The 21,430-nt window shown below is 44.3% G+C and overlaps 1 protein-coding gene across 3 annotated transcripts in view; it reads right to left on the bottom strand.

The window, feature by feature from the left end:
- STX8 (syntaxin 8) overlaps positions 1–21,430 on the bottom strand; it is a 104,510-nt gene that overhangs the window by 40,092 nt on the left and 42,988 nt on the right. The window contains exon 7 of one of the 3 annotated variants that reach the window (XM_055723121.1): positions 19,471–19,601. The exons of the other annotated variants lie outside the window; for them this stretch is intronic. Within the exon in view, the coding sequence (XP_055579096.1) occupies positions 19,486–19,601 (116 nt within the window). The 3' untranslated portion in view covers positions 19,471–19,485. Of the gene's footprint in view, positions 1–19,470; positions 19,602–21,430 lie in introns of those variants that run through there. 3 annotated transcript variants of the gene reach the window in all.

Here is a 21,430-nt window from a genome sequence, read left to right as displayed (position 1 = left end):
ATTAGGCACAGAGTATAACATGATGGCAGCCACAAAACACTAGCCAAACGAAGAGAATTAGCACATATGTTATAGAAAATCTGAAATTTCAGTTGCTGGAACAGGGATCTCAGGGGAACAGGGACAGCATCTCAACACTTAGCCATTACATAGTCATTAAGACATCCAGAATCACCATCTATATAAATGCTTTTGAGAGTGTTTGGTGTGGTCCCAACCACGCAACCACAGAGGATACAGTCAAAGTCCTGCCTTGGTTCAATTACTGAGATGTACAGATGACAGCTCTGCTTGCAGCCCAGATGATCCTCTGGGAAAAGGAAAGTGAGCAAAATTTCTCCTACATCTATTTTTAGTAGAGGGGAATGGAAAATTTCAAGCCAACCCACCCTCAACCTCAAGCAACTGATGACTTCAATTTTGCCACAGAAATCAGACCAGGTACAAGGCTTACACCAAGAGTGGTTGGTGGGGTGGGTTTTTTTTAACACTGAAAATAAAAAGCCATATTCAGGCACCAGATTTCCTTCTTGCTGACTGTTACGCTCTAATTTTTTCTTGAAATACACAGCCAGTGCTTCGTGCTGGGTGCATGAATACATCACATTAGAGTTGCTTTCAACTCTGCAGGTAGGAATGGCTTTTTTTGTGTGTGATAAATCAGGAGGAGGACAGCAGCCAAAACTTGAATGCTATTGCAAAGCACCTTGCTCTGGTTACACTTCTAGCACTTTCCCCACTATTGACTGCTGTCTTAATAAATCCAGCCTGCCTTCTGAGATCAGGTGGGGGACAGCAGCCGTGCCAGCTGGTGGGTGCTGCACTCTCAACTCATTTGTACCCCGGCAGATCCTAGCGCTGCATCTCTGTGCTGGGGAAACATCCAGGTTTAATGGAGTGTAAGCAAAACAGAAGTTAAAGTGCACAGTGTTCAGTTAGCAAGACACACTAATATTCCGTTATGCACCACAACGCTGAATGCAAGCTGGTTGAGGCCTATCAACAGGACAGTGCCCTTATTAATTAGCCTTTATTGCTTTGACTGTATTCCTTCAAACAAGAGATTTCCCAAATATCTCTACTAGGAAACAAGGGGATGACACTAAAGAGAGCATTCCTTGTGCTTCCAAAAATTCCGTGTGACACCAGAACAAAACCTTGTGCTTACAAGGGTAGTGCCAATATGTCACGTGAGTTCTTGCAGCTTCTCAAGACACCTGTACAGCTTTGCTGGCCACCGCTTTTGTACCAGCACTTGAAAGGGAACAGTTTCCTCAATCCACCATCCTACAGCAAAAGATAGTTATGCAGGGTGTTGATGTCCTCCGATCTTACCAAGTAACAAGCACCGTATCTAGACACAGTGATACAAGCAGTTTGATCATACATATGGAAAACAAAAAAATAAACATAAAACAGTCAAAGTTCTGAAGATACAAAGGAGATTTTCAAAAGGTGTATGTAGCACAGAGGTTTTACTGTCCCAGGGAGTTGGGAGATTTAAGCATCATCCCTCTAATGCATGCTTATAAGTCCGCCCCTCAAGCACTCTATCATCTCCAGCGAATCTCTATGTAAAATGATACCAGCATCTAAAAAACCTTGTACTTTGAAATTACATATCTTTCTTAAAACATGAGTTCCTGATTCATGTCCCACAGCCTAAACCGTCTAGGTATTCACATGAAGGGGGGGCCAGAGGGCAAACAACTGCTTCTCTGTGTGTGCAGCCTCCGTTTTATCCTATAGATCTAAACCATTCGCCACTCCTGTGGTTAAGCAGCATCGCCCCACCAACACCGCTCTATTCCACACACAAACCCTCCGTATTTGTGAAGCTGTTTATAATACTCAAGATTTTACTGTTCATTCCACACCACATTTTCCCAAGTGATGGCAGGTATTTTATTTGAACTGCAAGATTTGTTCAGTTTGTAGTTCAGATATTCATTCTCCTCCCCCTCCCACTCAACTTTCCCAGGTCTAACATCTGCTAAGCCAACAACATTTTGGGGAAACTTTATCTGTCTTGCGTGATTCAGCACACAGGAAAACCAGCACAATGCTGCCTGCAAAGGCAAGCTCTCTCATGTTTGCCTTTAAACGGAAAAAAAAGTGCCGAAAGTTCCCATTGTTGTCAAGGACAAAGTGATAAGCATGCTTGGGAAATAAGAGACTTTCCTTTGCCAACGCTGACCAGACCCTCCTTGAAAAACATCCTGGTGAACAAGCTGTAACTAAGTGAGAACAAATATGAGCAGGAAAATTTTCTGTCATGATTTCAAAGCCCAAGGCATTGCCATTAGGATTATGTCTAGAGCCTCTCCTTTCCCATCCCCTGCACAAGCCATTCCCCATCAGGCCAACCAGCAAGAGCCGTTTCTGAGCCAGAGACCTGCACTGCACAGCTTGGGAGCAGCATTTCTCCGTATCTGTATGTCCCCTGATACAGCCAGGTTTCAGGGGAGCAGGCTGCTTCACCGAGCACACAGCCCAAAGCTCAACAAGCCACCAGTCCTTTGATGTAACGTGCAGTTAGGACCAGGAGAAGCGTTGGGGTGCTCATGGCACAACCAGGAGGTCTGAGCAGGGTCTCTCTCTGCATCTGCGCTGGGGCTGGCATGGGGAGAAAGCACAGGGAGGTTCCTACCCCATCACCAGCTGAAGCAGAAGCCCAGTGTGCCCTTACAACCACCACCACCCTGCAGAGAAACACCCACCCCTCTACCTCCACCCACACGCTGTTGCAGTGACACTGTTTCAGAGCAGCTCTTGACCTTCACGTAAATCAAAGAATTTCTCCCCACTCTAAAGCAAAGGAAACACCATAGAAATACAAGCTGTATCAGGCAGAGCTGAAAACTAGTAATGAATTGCTAAAGGTAGGCAGAGCTGCTGCCAGAGGAAACAAACTCAATAGTTAAGAAAGCCTTTATAGCATCCACAACTCTCGGTAGGGTCCTGAGGACCACCTCTCCCGACACATGACCCACCTGCAACCCTCTTAGCTCTTCAAGCCGGCAACTACATCCAGGGCAAAATATTTTCTACCACCTCCCAGTTATCTGACTATGCAAGGAGCAAGTTAAAAAAAAAATATAATAGGAACTTGAAAAAGAGGAAGGAGGGAGGTTCTCCCGTTGTGAGGGAGCAGACGGGAAAAGCAGGCAGACTGCTGAAGGGCTGCCAGTGACCTTACAGAGGACATTTCTGTAACACTGCACTGCAAACCGCATCTAAACCGGTAACGCAAATTTAGCCAAGGTCTTTTTTCAGTGAAGCAGGATCTTGAAGCAGAAGATAAAACCTACTGCAAAACCCTAGTATTAAAATCTGAGTAATTTAAGCCCAGCTGAAGTGGGAGAGGTTTGAAGGTTGCTCATCTGTTGGGGACTAGCTCAGACAAGTTCTCCTTTATCAGCAGGGACTTCTGCTTGAAAACCAGTGTCGCAGCCCTGCTCAGCCCTGCACGTGTGTCCCTTTGCTAGGGTCACAGCCACCAGCCAGGCAGGCACATTGGCTTTGAACTCACCAGCAGACAAGACAGCCAACTAGACCAAGCACAAAAGGGGCAGGTTTCTATAAAGAAGGCAGAGGTAGGTGCATGGGCATCACCAGTTCTCCTCACCCCATTCCTGCAAGGCTGCAGCAGCGAAACACAAACCTGTCTCTGTAAGTGAGGATGTTTCCTGGTGATCAAAGCTGTAAAATTTAGGCTGGAGCCCTCAAAAAGGCAGGATTTCTGAAGAAGCCTCATATATATCAGACTGCAAAAATCATGGTGGGCTTTACAGATTTGGTATCAATACATGCATACCTTAACCCAGGACAAAAGTGGTGGAAGGTCTTAATTTTGTGGGCACAAGCCTGTCTGCAGCCCTGCCCTTGCTCCTCTGGTTACGGGACCAGTGATGGAGAGGGCACGGGCAGCCCTCCAGGGAACCGGGATTTACAAGCAAAGAAAACGCACAATGAGGAAGCAGCGAAGCAAGCAGATGACAGGGAAAAGCGCAGGTTGATATATTCTGAAATATTTGACCTTTTTTCTGTTAAAAAAACCACAGTAGCAGTCTCTGATCTTAGGCAACACATTCTGGAGCAATGCAGAGCAAGAAGAGGTTGAAGAAACATCCTTGTGGAAGAGGCAGGAGAGTGGGAACAGCAGCCCTACAGCCAGCCAGCCCTCTCCAGTTCCAACGTTAATCCTACCTCCTGGGGAGGAGAAGGGTGTTTACTGCTGAAAGCAAAAGCAAAGTAAGGAAAAGCTACTTTATTTTTTTTAAAAAAACAAACACTTCCATTTTGTAAATATTTTGCATTAAACTTGAAACATTTTTGCCCATGAAAACAAACACAAAAACCACCTATCAGACCTGAAGTTGTCACTGCATCAGCTATCACAGCCAGAAAATTAAAGCTTCTAAAGTTGCAGCCAAACATAAAGCATTTTTAAAAAAATAATAATTGTTCATTGAATTGCTTCACTGGTCAGAGCAAGCTGCAGCACTACCAATGCCTACAGCCAACTTTTAAAGAATCAAGAATCCATTGATTGACCCAGATCAACAGAAGGCTACTCAGAGATGTGAGCACTAAGTGTTATAGTCCTTTTCAAAGTTTTATTGAAATGGAAAATGAAGAGTGAAGCACCTGAACCCTGGATCATAAGCACGTTCCACTTTGCTCTATCATGCTCGGCTTCACAATCTCAAACAATACATTAAAGGTTGAGAAAGATGATTTTTATAATATCTCTGAATTACGCGGTTCATTAAAAGTCACTCTAGCATCACATCGTGCTGCTACCGATTTCTGGGGCCCATCCACGTGCACGTGTGTGTGTTCAGGACCGTGCTCAAAGCGACCACCCCAACATAAAAACCTTCCCTGAAATGGCAGCGGGACAACAACCTGGTAGCAGCGCTAAGGGTATATTTATATACATCAATAAAATAGCATCTGCTAATAGCTAGAAAAATACTTATGCAAAGGACACCAATAGAACACAGACGATAAACTGAGCAGAAGAAATTATATGTAATGCTAGGAATTCCTCAGGGAAAAAAAATCTCATTCTTCACATCCTTCTTCCTTTGAAGACTTTGCCACCACCATGAAAATCAGAAAGGTTTGTTCCGATTCCTAAAAACACCAACGCCTTCTGTAAAAGGCTGGTTCTGCTTCTCTCCAGCCATGGCATGGATAATTTCACAGCCCCCCGTGAGACAGGAATCCCACACGTTAGGGCTGTAAGTCATCTCTCAAAGAATCATAGAATCGTTTAGGTTGGAAAAGACCTTTAAGATCAAGTCCATACATCATGCTACAGCTGGTCTCTTGTGTCAAGGGCTTGCGCAGGATGGGAAAGCAAACCCTGAGCTGAACCCAAGCCAAGTGCTGGAGCAGTCTGCTGCGTCCAAATGGATCCTTTTGCTTTTCTCCTCTATTCCTCCTCAAAAAGGCTGCAAGCTTCAGGCACAGGATTTGCCCGCGGGCCTGCCAAGCAGCGCAACACCGAGACCACAGGTCCTCCATCACAAGCACCATCTGCCTTTCCCATATTCCCAACTTCTCTGTTGACATTTCTAACAACGCTTCCTATGGGTTTGAAATCGGACTTCTCTGGCAGCCCCATCTTCTGTGTCAACTCAGCCATCAACTCTTTCTACAGCTGGTCAGAAATTTTCCAAGGGAACGGTTTCCACTGGAAAACCGTTTGACAGATGATAAAAACAGTACATCCCAGAGCGCTCTGCACGCCTGGACCTTCAGTGTTTTACCTCCTGATGATGCCCTTTGTGCTGAAACGCCTCCCCGATCAGGTTGAAGTGAATAACCAGCTTTCGGCTTGCAAACAAAATACTCAGTTTTGACAACAAAATGAAAAGGCCAAAAGTTTTCAGAGAGCAAAAGCCCCTCTCCCAGACCATTCAGCCACTTCATCTTTCCTCCATTTCTGACCCCAAGACCCTGCCAGTGCCCACCAGCCCCACTCTGCTCCAGCAACACTGAAGACAGGAGTAAGCCAACTGCTACATCATGAGATAACAACGAAAGATTAAACACATCATGAGATAATAAAGAAAAATAATATTGAAAAATTAATATTGCATCTTTCGTTGCAGGGACTAAACAGCAGCGAGCTACGCCAGAGTTAACGGCGCATGCATCAACGCTGCATGTTTTAATTGAAAAAGGCATAACTCATGAGATGACAAGTCACAAGATGAAGCGCAGCACACTGACACCAAGGAGACGATCCTATCCAACTGCTAGGGATGCTGCTGCGCTCATCACCAGGGCCCCACGCACCCAGGTACCGAACCCAGAGCCCCCCGCGCTGCCTCTCCCATCAAGGGGCTCACAAGAGAGAATGGCAAGTCATTATGGAGAAACCCAAAGGGGTTCATTAAGGGACTGAAAGGCAGGCAGCGGCAGAGCTGGAGAGCTGGTCCATTTCATGGAACACTCCGATTTATTTTGCAGGAAACCATGTGGGATTTTTCCTACTCTTTCTCCACTCAAAAGCAGGAAAATTACCTGCTTGCCTCTCCAGCCTATGTCTCCCTATTTCCACCCATACCCCACACAGGTGCACCATCTTTCTGAAGGCACACTTTGTTTGGTTTGGGGTTTTTTGGGGGTTTTGGTTGTTTTTTAAATCATTCTCATTAACTCATGGAATCCCTAGAAAGGATGAGTATCTCTTCCCATGAAGTAGAACAGGCTCTTGCACAGCCAGAGTTCTGTTTTCCATGACTTCAAACTAATTGATTTTTTTGTTTTATTTAAAACACACAAAAAGCCTCATTTGGTTCTGGCAACTCTATCTTTGAGTCACATTCTGTCCATGGAGTAAGAAACTCAAAAGCCAAGTGAAAGCAGCCCCGTGAAATACAGCACAAGCAGAGAGAAACAAATCTGGGGTTTGATCACAGTTTAGCAGAACGGCATTGATGACCAAACATTTCCTTGGAATTGTTTGGATTTTCCATGGATTTAGATTTACAGATCACCCAATATTATTTATCAATGAGTAATGTATCTTCACAGTACACCCTACTGTGAGTCCACAGAAAACTGCAGTCAGCCTTCAGAAAAACATATAGAGAACTGAAATCCATAACGTTTTCTGCTATGCAAAAAAATTACAATAAGGCTGGAATTTTGTGGAGAAGCCAAGCAGGCCTTCCCCTCCCTCTTTCAGGTCTCTGGTGCCTCAGGAGAAGAGCTAGATACCAAAGAAATGAATCATATATTGAATGCCAACCTCTATATGTCCAAAACCCCATAATTACATGTTAATAAGAAAGCAAGCATTGTTCAAAATGCCAGTGGTATGAAATGAAGATTGCAACTAATGGAAGTACATCAGAAACCTAAAGAACCTTAGCACGACGTGCCAGCTGTTATGTCAAGGCAGAGTGAAAAGAAACACAGTAAAAAAAAAAAAAAAAAAAGGGGGCAAAGAATCTTAATTTCTCTCCATCGCTGCTAGCCGTGCCGGGTTCTTGCAGCCTCTCCAAGGCGCGCAGCTCTCCGTGCCACAGGCAACGCTTTAGTGCAGTCATGGGCTTCTTCTCACTGCTCAGCTCCAAGGTAATAATCAAAATTCCACTGGTGTTCATGCTGATCTGAGCTCTGTGCTGCTCTGGACACCAGGATACCAACACTTTCTGCTATGATGAGTTTTGCATTTCAAGCAAAGATCAACATTCCTCTGTCCACCATCCCAAATTTAACTGATGATGTTTAATCTTTCCTTTGGCATAACTTCATCAAAGTATTCAAAACCTCCCAAAATCACTACTCCAAGGGAGCAAACCAACTTATTCCTCTGTGTTTCAGGTCTCTCACTCCTTAGCTCTTCTAATTTATGGGAGGCTCAATGGTCCTTGGAGACAACTGGGTTCAGAAGACCTCTTCTGGCCTCCTGCTGGGAACGTGTTCTGTGACGTGCCATGTGCACCTAGCAGTCCCAGTGCTACAGGCAGGCAAGAGGGGACATCGCATCCTGCTGCTTCCCCTGCAGCTCTGCTGGGGTCCAGGCAGCACAGCACTGTTGCTCACCCTTCCCTATTTCTGCCTTGCTGGGCAATGGCTCTGCTGACAAAGAGGAGAGCAGCTGGGCTGCAGGATCTCCAGGCAGAGTAGGGCAGGAGCTGGCAGATTTGCTTTGTGTCCGGGAGAGCAGACAGGGAAGGACAGCTTTTCTCCCCCACGCAGCCGGTGACCAGCTCCAGCCTACCCTCCATGCTGGGGTTAATAGCCTGGGCCACCCGATGCATCAGCTACGGTGGCAGCAGGTCCTCCTTCCCCTGTGGGCTCCAGGCCATGCCAGCTCTCTACCCCAAGCAATCCTCACACAGGAACTACTCCTTCAGGACCAGGATTGCTCCTCGTTCCACAAGTTCTTGCCAACAGTGAAAAATGCACAGATCACAAAGAACAAGGTGCTCCAGAGCCCTGCAACCTCTGCCTGGCCTTCAGGAAGTGAAGAGCAGCCCAAGCACCCAGCTCAGGCGGCCAAGGACCAGCCCATGCCTCCAGCGTAACCCCTTCCCGCTGGTTCACCAAACCTTCAGCATCCTTAAGGCTAACACTTGCTGAAACAAGAGGCAGCAATTTGTTCTGCACAGAAAACCTCGCCATCTGCTCCAAGGACGAAGAGGACATGTCCAGGACCACCACTGCCACAGCAGCCAAGCAGCCTCACTCATCCATCCCAGAACATTTAAAATTATACCTGGGTCAAATTTGATACCCCTGAGCAAGACAGAACACTTCATCCTCTCGAAAGCAGGTCCGGGGGCAGCAGATGGCGACTTGAAAACGCGTGGTGGTAACAAAGACCTGTCCCAGGCCATGGGCTGTGGCAGCCCTCATCGGAACACTCACCTAAAGAGCAACGCTGAGAACACAAACGGCGGTATCGATTCCAGCAAACCCAGTGATTAGTTAAGAGTTGTTATTTTAAAAGCACACACTAAGAATATTTCCCTTTTCCAGCTGCTTATTTTGTTTTATTCGAACAAAACCCATGGACATTAATTTTAGCTGTACTTAATTGAATAATTTCTCTGGGGAATAGTTCAGGGACAGTTTTAAAGCAGCCTGTTTCCAAGAGCCATTACTAATTGGCATATACCACAGCATTAGTGTGCCAACCAAAATAGTACGCTTTAATGTTACTGGAACTATTCTCAGTCCAGATGTGTTGAGAACTCACAGTGATATAAGGCAGGCAATAACTATATTCACATGATACAGTATTTTGAGTATCCTTTCCCAGTTATCTGGAAGGAGATAACAGGCTCCACTAGCAGCATTTCAGTGTAAACCCAGGTCATTTGTTCCTCCCCTTTACTCCCAACAAATGACCTTCCCTTTTATTTACCATGTTTCAAGCAGACCAGCACAGTTACCTGTTATAAAATGGACGTTAATATAAAAAAATACCTCTTGTAAGAATTCTAGAAGGTTGCCTCCAATTTACAGCATTCACTGAAGCCAACGTTGCCATCCATGCAGCGCACCCTGTTCACAGTGGCACACCAAGCCCACAGCATGTACTGGTAATCACCACTTATTTTTATTCAAATCCAAAATCTGAGCAACTCTAGCAACACAAACAGGGGTTTTTAGGACAGTCTATCAAAACTTCCAGCTAAATCTTCAAGTCACAGGGACAATGTCACAAAACTATTTTCCTACAGACTTCAGTGTGAGAGAAAGCAAGGAAATGCTGCTAATAGATAAAATAATCATAAATCCTGCATCTCTAGGAAAGCCTAGAGCACTAAGAGACTGGAAGCCTACTTACATTCACAGAACAAAACCCTGCCAATCAAAACACTTTTCCTGTTACGATATGTTTGCTTTCTGCAAACTTATACCAGAAAATGAAAAGACAAAAGCTATTTTGGACTCCACATTTGCTTGTTTTCCCTTTATCCAAAATCTAAGCAGGAACTTTTAAATATTGCTTTCATGTATTCTTCGCAATACTCACCCCCGTTTTCTTTTGGTAACTCTTTTTCCCCAAAATCTGTACAGCATTGCAATACTTTTCCATAGATATCAATAGCTTTAATTACAAATACACATCAGTTGCACTAGGGGAAGGTATAGGAATTCCCCATAAAACATCATTTGGCTACTAATCACTGCAAGTTGAGGTTTCCAGTCCATTTCTAAAAAATAATAATTAAAAAAAAAACCAAACAAAACCCCAAAAACAAACAAAAACCCACTTAAGCTATGCTCCATGCAGCTGTTGTCACTTTAAGATCTACTCGGCAATTACCACTTCTACACTACCTGAACAGTGGACCCACCGCAGCAACGTAATGTAACCCGTGTGGGTACCAAAGAGGCCTTAGTTGCATAGAAAAAAAATAAAATAGTGAGACAGAGCATCTCATCCACTTGGGTCACAGCCATCTCGACCCAGATATACACCTGTCCGCCACAAGATAAAAATCAATTCTCATCCATTTTTGCAACTCAAAGTAACCACAGTTAACGCATCTATGGGAGGACTCTCCTAAAAGCCAGCGCATTGCCTACTAAGGGTTTACTCACAAGAGGTGCTCTCCATAAATCCACCCTCAGCTTGCATGCCATCCGTCAGCCCAACAATACATCAAGACCGCCCGACCCCGGGCCAGCCAGCGAGACGGGGCTGTGAACGTCTCTTTGATGAACTGGGGCTGTGAAGGATGCCGCAGCACGCTGATGGATAACCCTCCGAGCCGGCTCCTTCCTCCCGGACAAAGGCCCCGTCACTTGGGAGTCCCGGCAGAAGTTTCCCAAGCACCTTCGAAAGAAAAAACCCTCATTTCTCAAAACCTGCCTACGAGACAGCCCCAGCTCTAAGGCGATTTAAAGCGATGATTATAAATGACTAATGTCATTTTGTCCCCAGGAGAAAAATCACCAAATTGTTCGGCTTCGCTGGGAGCGAGGCTGAGCAGAATCGCCCCACTCCATGGCGAACGCCTTCAAAGAAAGAAATACTGAAATTCCTGAGATGTCTAGCAGGCTGCGCAGGATGTATAAACTCATTCCTACCCAAATTAAAGAAAACTCAATCCAAAAAGCAGGACCGAACCATCCCTGAAGTGTTAACTATAACACTATTTCCAATCCATGAGAATGGCCCACATTTTTCACATTAAAAAGCTTAAAAGTTAGTGAAACACTTCATTGCTGCCACGGTCCCTACAGTTGAGAATTATTCAACAACTGGAGATTAAGTGCTCTCTATTTCAAAGCAGATTAAGGAAAATTGGAAAAAATGACCAGCAGTGTTCTTGCATAGCTGGAGACCAAAAATATATTAGATGGGACTCTAGTTTGAGGAGTAAAAAGGGACTATAGCTCAACGTGCTGATGTGATGCTGACTTTAGCGATTCAAGCTTAAGTGGTGCATTTCTTTCCTTCCAGTTCCGTTCATTTGATGAAGGGGCAGTGCCACTCTCGGGTGGTACAGGCACACGGAGCAGTGAGCTGCCACGCTCCGGAGGGTTTCTCAGGGTGACTGACACAGTGTAGAGCTCATCCCTCACCGTTAAGCGTCATCCTTCAAAGGAAGATGGGGGGTTTTGTTTCTTCTTTTTTAAAAAATGAAAATGCACTTTGGAAATGTGATGAGCACCTTTCCCCAGGGCAGGCCAACTTAACCCTATGCTCTGCCTCTGGAATGAGCAGCTCAAATACCACAAGCTCCTCATCAAGAACCTCTGCAGAACCCCAACATCATGCAACAGCAGATGCAAAATTTAGTTTTAAAAAAAAATAAAATCCACTGTTCCTAATTATGGGAAGGCTTCCATTAGCCTCAGAGGGGGCTAGGCCTTCACACAGTCTTTTGAACCATCTTCATGTACAGCCCTAGGGAAGATGCTCTCCAGCATACCCAGACCCAGGTGATGAAGATCAGTGACAGCGTGCTGGGAACACACCAGAAGGGGCCATGAGGCCAGGTGGAAAGATTTTCCTCACCAGCCTGTCCCTTATACCCATAGGAGCTGACAAGAACTCCAGGCAAGTTCACCAACACCATACTCAACACGAACCACCACCTTTGCCAAATGCTAAAAGCTTATTTCTACCAGCCAACAGGTACTGCCAGTCTTCTCCACTTTATACATCCACAGTTAAACCTCTTCTAAAATAACTCTGTCTCACCTGAGCATCAATTCTGCTCAAGATATGTAGAGAACAGGAAAATGCAGAACCATGTATTAGTGAGATGTCAAGTCTGCAAAACACAACTTCCAGTTTAATAAACGTTCAGGTTGGTAATAAGCCAACAGAGCATCACAGTATTCACCACAAGAGCATCATGCTGGGGACAGCTGCATGGCATTATCCTCTTGGATCACAAAAAAGGAGGAAAGCCACTTTAGAATTGGTCTATCAATCATGGGAGGAACCAGAAAACTTACAAGTGCTTCATGGTTACAGTATTGAAAGCAGCTGATAAAGCTAAGGTCAACCCAGGCATCTGGGACTAATCTCCAGCTGACATACTTCATCAAGCTCTAACAGGAATCAATGGTAAATTGACTAAATTAGCAAGAGGAATACATCATCTAACAACATGTTTAGAGCTGAACAAACACAAGAAAGCAGATGCATTGCAGTGAAGGCACTCCTCTGATACTGCCGGAATTATTTGTGTCCTACCTGCCCAGAAGTCTGAAACAGCCTAAAAGCACATAAAAACTCTTGAATTGATGGCTCAAAATATTCCATTCCAACTCTGCAGTCATGGAAAAAGTTCCGATTACTCAGAGAAGTGGTTAAAAACAACAGAAGGGGTGGAAGAAGAACTTCCACAGATAAGACGACCTCAAGTCTACGAATCCTGGTTAGCCTTAGCTAATGATTTTCTTTCTTCCCACTTCCTTCCACCAAAAGTTGTGCCAACTTTCCACATGCCCTCCCATGGATTTTCTGCAGATGTGGCTGAACACTTACTGTTTAGCGTGGCTCTGTGCCCGTGGATTTTTGCAGAGCAAGGAAAGGCTGTTATACAGAGGGAGCCCTTATACAGCTGCTCCACTCCTCTATGATTTTCTCCTTTCTACAGTTCATTTGTTGATAGGACCAAAAGTGATTAATTGGCAAAAGCTGCACAAAGCTGAGGGTTTAGTGCCACTAAGCAATGTGTCTGCAAGACAATTCTGAAGACCGTGGCTAAATACTGGTTTGATCTTGATGCACGAGTTCTGAATTCCAGTGTGACAAACTCCAGCACAGGAAGGAAACCTTAAGCTTCCACTTTATCAAGCTACACAAATACATGGTTTATCAAACTGAAGAGATTACTAGTGCTTATTGTGCTTCTCCTGCAACTGTTTGCAGAAGCTGTTTGATTGCTCTCAAACGTATGGGAACAAGTCAGCACGCTACCTTACTGCGGCAGCAGCAAGAGTTCATACATCAAACAACATTTTCTCTAGCCAAACTGCTGTTTCCAAAAAAACTCCCCACCACCACCAAAAAAAGAAGGGAAAGAATGTGAATACATACAGGCCAAAAAATCCCAGCTCTGTGTGTGCGTTCTCAAAGTCATTATGTTTAATTACTCAACTTACAACATCCCACCTTAAAAAAAATAAAAATACACTGATACTACATAAGGCACTTTTAGCCTAGGGTTTTTATTTTTTTCCTGATTTTTAACTAGGAAAAATGAAAGCCTTTTTTGTCATGTTAAACCCTTTTCTTAGCGCACTTGTACTCACCTGTTTCTCTACAACACGGTAAAGAGGCAGAGATCCTTCTGACAAAAACAAACATCAACTGAATATACAAAACATGCCTCTTCTGCTTGCAAAATTGCAGGTCTACTGAGGCTTCCTAAATCTGATCAGAACACCAATTGGATTATTAGTCCTAAATAAAAAACCACAAGCTTTATCACTTTACAACCTCAGTTTTAATAAATCACAATGTAAAGCTCTGCCACCTTTACTTCATTATATTTCTCAAGGCAACTTGAGAAAGACCTGCCCTGTAAGATCTGCCCTTTTTAACATGTGAGACCAGGAGTTCAATTTTAAGACATCTGGTAGTACAGGCTCCTAATGTCTGCTCTTCCCATATGGGCTTGGAGAAAGTTATAGATGTTTTCATCTTTTCTTTGAAAGGACAATGAACTCTTGCTGCATCATTTCCAACCCAAATAATTCTGAAACCCAAACGGATATTAATTGATAGATGCATTGTATGAATCTTCCCGAGCACAAAGGATCAGATTCAATGGCTTGGCTGAGGCCATTATGTTTCTCTAAAAAAAAATATGTTTTGGACATTAAACACCACTATTATACCCTTTTCCAATTCAGTCATGCTTTAGAGAATCCCTGCACTCTGGTCAGACCCTTCACCCTGCAATGGTGACAATGGTGAACAGCCGCTGCAGCAGACCTGCACCACCTGGCCCTTCCTCCACGTACCCAGAAAACAAGGATAATCCTATTTATAGGCCCCCTCATGAAATTGCAGGGGTCAGTTTGTCAAATCAGAAAGCATGAGCTACTATCTTTACCAATAAATATCTGGGAAACACTGCCATTTCCGAGTGAGCACCCACAGTTGTCCCCCCATTGCTACGCGCGTTTTAGCAGAAGCAATACCCCAACCACCCTTTAACCCGCGCTAATTGCATGAAGATGCATAATGTGATTATTTGACATTTTGTAACATCTTAAGAAGCATTTGATATGGGCAGTCACAGGTGCACCGAAAGCCAAACGGTACCTGCAGCCTGGCCAAAGATGACACACTTTCAAGTCTCTGGATTTTAAAGTTTCACATCACCAGCTAACAGCAGTATTTCAAGACTTCAGATGTTAGGTTCTGGGCCTCAATCTTAAATTATTTTTTCAAACCCTCTTAAAACACATTTAATCCTTTGTTTTCTTTCCGAGGAGAAAAGTTTCACATCTGGACTGTCAACCTGCATTCCAAAGCATTAGCCTGGCAAATTAAAGCAGCTGAGCTGTAAATCTCCAAGAAGAGGACTTGTCATGGAAAGCGCAACTCAGCATTAACTATGAGCCCAGTTCAGCAAGAAAGCCAACATAAAAAGCCCAAACAATGCAGGCAGCCCCAAGACAACTTTGAAAATGAATCCTGCTGTCTGATAGAGCAGGCTAACCTAACCTACCCAGCCTTGCAGCATCATCTCTGTACCTAGCTTTAATCTGAAACAGTCACGTAAGAGCCCTCTGTGAGCAATCACCAGTTACACAGATGAATTTTGCATCATTTTCTATAACTAGCACCCCAATTTGATGCAAAGACTGCAGTTTTCTAATATGCCTTCTGAAAGCTGAATGCTCAGTCCCTATGAACTCTAAGAGAGCCAAGCTCCTTGCTCCCTTGGACTGCCACTTCTAACGGCTCTCTCCTGGCTACACATATCTGTAAACAGGCAACAAGATAGAAAGCAAGAGGATAAGCTCCAAAGATTTAAATTCTCCCAGCCAGACTTCAATGGAAAGCCAAATGTCAGCAATGCTGATGCAAACTGAACCAGAGGCAAAAGGGTGTAGGACAGTAAAACTGATAAAAATAGAAAAATCATAATCTCCCCAGAGCCCCAGGATAATGGCATGTAACTGAAGTGTCTCAGCTAATGTAATAAAAAAGTGTTAATGTAACATTTTTTGATCATTGCACCATTTATTTATTCAGATTTTTAGATTTGTAAGTTAGCTGCTAAAAAGAATTCCATTTTTGCTATTAATTTCCACCCCCCACCCCTTTTAGATGGAAAGCAGTTTTGGAAAAAAAACAACTATAGGCTTAACTCAGCTCTGGAGTAGGCTGGAAGAAAGGACTGGCTGATCCACAGAAGACATCTAAGCAACAACGGCCTGGTTGGTTAACTCTTCTGTCAGCACTCACTTCACAAAACACTCTTCAGTCTAACTCAATTACTTCTTATACTTTATACTAAAGTACTTTATTAAATCTCTCTTCCTACCAAACATACAATGCAGAGCTTTGTGTGCCAGGCTCTTCAGATTATTTCCTTCTTTCAGCCTCACTCCCCGACTGCGTCTCCGCTGACCTAAGCCACACCGAGTACCAGTTCATCTTCACCTTCACCACTGCCGAACAACCAAGTCCTCCGACTTTTTCCAAAACCTGGCCAAACACTCATCGTGATCAGCTCAAACTAGTTCTGAATTAACAGCGTGACGGCAACATTCTGCTGCCACATGGAATCTGCCAAAAAAATACCCTTATCCTGTAACGACTGTAACCATAACGCAGCCAGCTTGCTAACAGATACAGTTACTAGAACCACATCGAGCCCTTCCTTTCTGGTTCCTAAACGAACAAGAACACACAGAAGTTTTGCTCTCAACCAAGACAAGCACTAAGACACCCGTAGCTTGATAGCCAAAGGAAAAACATTGTTATCTACCCACATTACTGCTACCAGCATCCTGGGACACCAGAACGGCTTCCTCTACTATTTTTGGGATGTGTTTTGGGATGCAACCTGCCAACTTTTCCCACTCTGTTTACCATCTCATACTCTCCACCTCCTGTGCACTGACTCAGTAAGCTCCAGGCTAAACCTACGCACGTATCCATGTCCAATTGCTCCCGAGGGCATCAGAAGCAAGAGGTCAGGGGGAAGAGACAAGACATGCTGCACCTGACTCCTGCCTTCCCCGAGGTGATCCTGCCACAACAACACTGTGTGCATCCCTTCTCCAGGAGGTGCTGGAGGATTACCCGGTGTCTTCTATCTGCAGACCTTTCAACAAAAGACACTATTATAAGATTAAAACCTAGCTGAAGTAATTGTGTATGGAAATTCCTTTTATTAGGGCTGTGGATCAAGCCTTATCAGGTTTCGCGGCTCAGAGAGCAGACTCTGGCAGCCAGGCATGTTTGTTAATAGCTATTCCAGCTGCAGCCGACTATTTCAGCTCACCTGTTTTTTTGTCACCCTGAAAATAAGACACACCACCATGTTCTGTAACAGATATTTTCATTAGAGTAACACGTTTCTCCTTCATCACTTAATATCAAGTGCTCAGCATAATTAAACTGGTTAACACAATGTCTCTGCCATCCAGCATGCACCGATACCCCATTCACTACTCATGGCACCAGACAGCTGAGGCTTACTCCTGGCATGGGTCTCAAAAATGGAAAAAAAGCTGTTTGAGGCACTAGAAGAGTGTCCACTCCAGTCTACAGTCCAGAAGCAGCTATCCAAAAGTTCAAGTAAATGCTTGAAACAGGGCAAAAAGTGTTACAACAGGCAAAGGACAATAAATAACAGACAAGAATTTGACAAGTGTGCCAACGTCATCAGGGGTTATGTTCCTATACCCGCTGTAAAGCGCTGCATGACTGCAGCAGTCAGAGCAGCTTCAGGGAAGCCCCCCAGGTCAGGTGAGTGAGATGCAGGCAGGCTGGGACACTGACACCAGTAACCACCAGCTCTGTGCTGGTATTCAGTGCCCAGCTTAAAAACCCGTCATTGCCAAGGATTAACACTTACTGTGCTATACAGGTGAGCCACCAGGTACCACCTACCATGGCACATGGATACGAACCAGCAATAGAAACATGGTGCAAAACAGAGCAGAGGAAGGAGAGGAGAACAAGTACGCCAGCAGAGAGAAACGGGATGGCCTAGCAAGCTGCATATTCCCTGACCTTAAACTTGACTGCCCAGATTGGTTCAGACATTTCGATTTTCTACCTCAAGCTGTGATCACCAGGCATCAGTTCCTTCTCAAGGAGGCTTAAACAGAGCACTGAAAACCCACCTGTCAAAGCCTGACATCCTCCTCCTACCAGCAGCTGAACATGCGGCCGGCCTGAAACACATTCCTCCCAGGTAATACACAACATATTTTGAGATCTCAGCTGAACAAGATTTCGGCTCACCAGCTCCCTTTCCTCTCCTCCTATCACCTATTTTCCAAACTCTGAATGCCCTGGAGATGCTACTTACAAGAGAAGTCAGACAGAAAACACACTGTTTGCTGAGATGCTTTGCTGGCAGTTATAACGTGCAACATGAAAACCTAAAAGAGCACAGCCCAGGCCAGACAGAAGATGCTGCATTTCTCAGGGCACTTCAACAGCCTCCAAGAGAAGTCTTCTTTGAGAATAACACCACAGAAGCACAGCATTTTCTCCTATTTCTTTTCTTGTCCTCAGCATGCTTACTGAGAGTCTAATCTGGTTTCTTAGATGCTATTGCCACTGTCATGTGGGGTTCAGATACTTTAAATGCCTTTTAAAGTTGGTTGTTCTCACTTCCAGCAAGTTCCTCACCTCCTACTGCACCTGAAAGTTTTAAGATGCTGGGAGGAACAATACATATAACCTCAGTGCTTAACATCCTTGCAGAAGAGGAAGACAATGCAAGGCCACATAAAATCCTAAAACTCATCCCACAGAAGCTCCTACAGCCAAACCAAACCCATCTGGTCCCAGGAGAGCGCTACGGCAAGATGCAATTCACAGTACCAGCTCAAATCACCGTCAGCATCACATCCAAAGGGTCACTGTCACTGATACGCTGAGCACCCCATCCCCCCCAAGCATCACCCCCACATGGAGCTGCATCCACCCCAAGCCCTGCTGACGAAACTGGATGCACCAAGTTTCTCCCTGTGTCAAGCTCATTAACACAGGCTTGGGCACTTTCACTCCATCCAGCCCCCAATAACCAGATATATGCCCTTGGAGGTCTTTGAAACTTAATTCTTAAAGGTTTAGGGCTGCAGGTGTTTAAACAGTTAGCAAAATATCACATATGCCTTAAGCATCCTCCTTGCTTCAAGTTTTCTTCGTTCTCTTGGCCAAAGGAGAATGATGCGTGCACCTGTGGATGCCAAGAGCAGATGAAAGCCCTGAATTGGCGACCATGTTGGCTCAGCACACAAACCTCTCCCAGGCATCTCCTCCTCTACAGGCTGATACTGCTCCTCGTACCGGCCTGTCATAATTCTGGAGTAAATGAAAACCAAACACCAAAGGAGCGCTCATTTTCTGATGTTTATTGGCTGAGGTAATGGCTCCAAGCAAAAAACGTCGCTTTCACAGGGCAGAGCACACTGCTCATAATGCAAGCTTTTGAAGTCCAGCAAGAAAAAAAAAAATAAAGAGGGTTTTGTTGTTTTGTGTGGGGGGTTCCCCCCCCCTTCTTTTTTTGAGCTATGTGATACAAACCAGCTTGATACACAAATTAGAGGTGATCTCATCAGTCCATTAGCCCAACTAAAGCAAGACCATCACTTGCGAGGGGATGTGCTGGCTAGATACTACTGATTGGCCTGTGAGTAGCATTAATATGGGGGTACAAATGCAGCCTTCATTACACAGGCAAGGCATGGCTCCCAGCTTTCAATCTGCTGCAAACAGTTTCGCTGTATTGAAAAGTGGGATTTTAGAGCAGCGTCTCCCACTTACCACTCCAGTATTTAGGCAGAGACTATGGCTAGTCTTGCCACCTCTCTTGATAGAAGGAAATGACCTACAGACATCATATGCATCGCTGATTCACACGAAACAGATGCCTTGTACAGAGTGTCAGCCCCTGAAAGGAGGGGAGGAAAAGCACTTGAAAATTCACTAAGAATAGTAAAACGTGGTTTAGAAGCTTTCGCCTTTCATTTCTCATAAACTAGAACTCCATCACATCTTTCCACCAAGTTTCTTTTGATTTCTTTGTTGTAGAACTAACAATGCTTGAAAGCTAAGAAAGTCTCATTTCTAAGATGTTTCTGTTTTCAATCGAACAGCAGAACTATTTGTTTTCCTAGCCAGTGATGGAATTAAACAATTTGTCTTTGAAAACTCTATAAGCCTTCACCCTGACAACCCCCCCATCTGCTTTTCAGATTAAGGTACTTTGATTTTTACCAGCTAAAGGTTTATGAACTGCTGTATAAACCCAATTACTCTCATAGTAAATTATTTAAAGCTTACATGTTATTTTTTAAATTTTTCCCCATGGACTACTCTGGAGATTCAGAAAAGGAAAGGCTCACTACAGCATTTTGAATTGAAAATGTGTAACAGGGAAAACCATGGAGCTTCCAGAAACTCAGAATAAAAAAAAAAAACCCTCAACATATTTAAGTAAGGACGAGACATACCCCAAGAGAAACTTTTCAGGATAGGACTGGTTAAAAAAAAAAAAAAAAAAAAAAAAAAAAGAGCTACTTTCAGTGACAGGGAGTTCTTTAAAAACAGATTAAGTTTCATCTGAGGCAGTATTTATTCCTTAGCTGGTCTCTGCCTCACTTCCTGATTGAAAACTGGGAGAGGAGGGATTTTCATGTTCTCACTTTGGATGCCATCAGCAGAAAACACACAGTGGACAGTGTTTCATTTCAAAGGAAAGCTGCCCTTCACACTCACTGTCTCTGTTTTGGCTGTGTCCACAAAGGGACAGAGCATCCCAGGAACACACAGGGCAGGCTGGAGTCCAGGGTGGGATAACAAGGGAAGACATGTGGAACACATGACAAGAAGCACTAAGCCCACTGCTGCTTCTCCAAACGGGGACTGATCCAGAAGAAAAAAAAAAACACCAGGGCCTGGCAATAATCACAGCATAATGCTAGCAGGAGCTAATTCATTTTCAGGTCACCAGTTCCGGGACAATTTGCATTGCCCAGAGAAAGCAGCAGGGCAGGCAGCATTGCTGCCCCTACAGCAACTCGCCTTATAGATCAATTCCTGAGCCCAAATCCTCCAGTCTCTGAGCAACTCTTCTCCACTGAGAAACAGAAATAAGCACAAAATCTCTCATTTACACTCATGGTGCTTTAGCAAGAGTACTGCAGGGATGGCATTGGCTTGGCTACAGTATGACTACAGTATTATTTGGGGACCACTAACGATGCACCTTTATCAAAAGCTAAGGAAAGATCCTCACATTCAATTGCTACATTTTTAGTTTTAGGACAGTTGAGTAACTGTTCCCGTAAATTAGTATTTGTCATGTGCAAACTGTTAAAGAAAGTTGTAGCTCTAGGCAAGTTAACAAGAGTGACCAGAAGCTTTAAGAAATGTCCCCTCAGGATGTACCCAAACCAGGGCACACAAAAGGAAGGCAGGGGAACACCCCACTTTTAAGAGCTGGCATTCACAGCGATTTGTTCTGCACGGTTCTCTTCCTGGTACGTTTTGTCATTTATGCATTCAAGCACAAAAAAAAGTGTGTTAAAACAGCATCACAGCAACACTGAGTGATTCACTTGAGATGTCTGGTCTGCATGTGCCTGTGGTGCAAAAGACTGACTTACGTGACCAGAAGCATTGATTTCCAGCATCCCAGCTCACTCTCCTTTCTGCCACCAGCACAGCATGGCTAAGCAGCAGCCAGGTGAAGTGACTTATTTCGATTTAACTAATTAG

This window comes from Falco cherrug, chromosome 1, assembly GCF_023634085.1.
Source record: "Falco cherrug isolate bFalChe1 chromosome 1, bFalChe1.pri, whole genome shotgun sequence".
In the NCBI taxonomy this organism is placed as follows: Eukaryota; Metazoa; Chordata; class Aves; order Falconiformes; family Falconidae; genus Falco; species Falco cherrug.
Note: the sequence above shows the minus strand (reverse complement) of the source record. Positions and strands in the feature narration are given on the sequence as shown.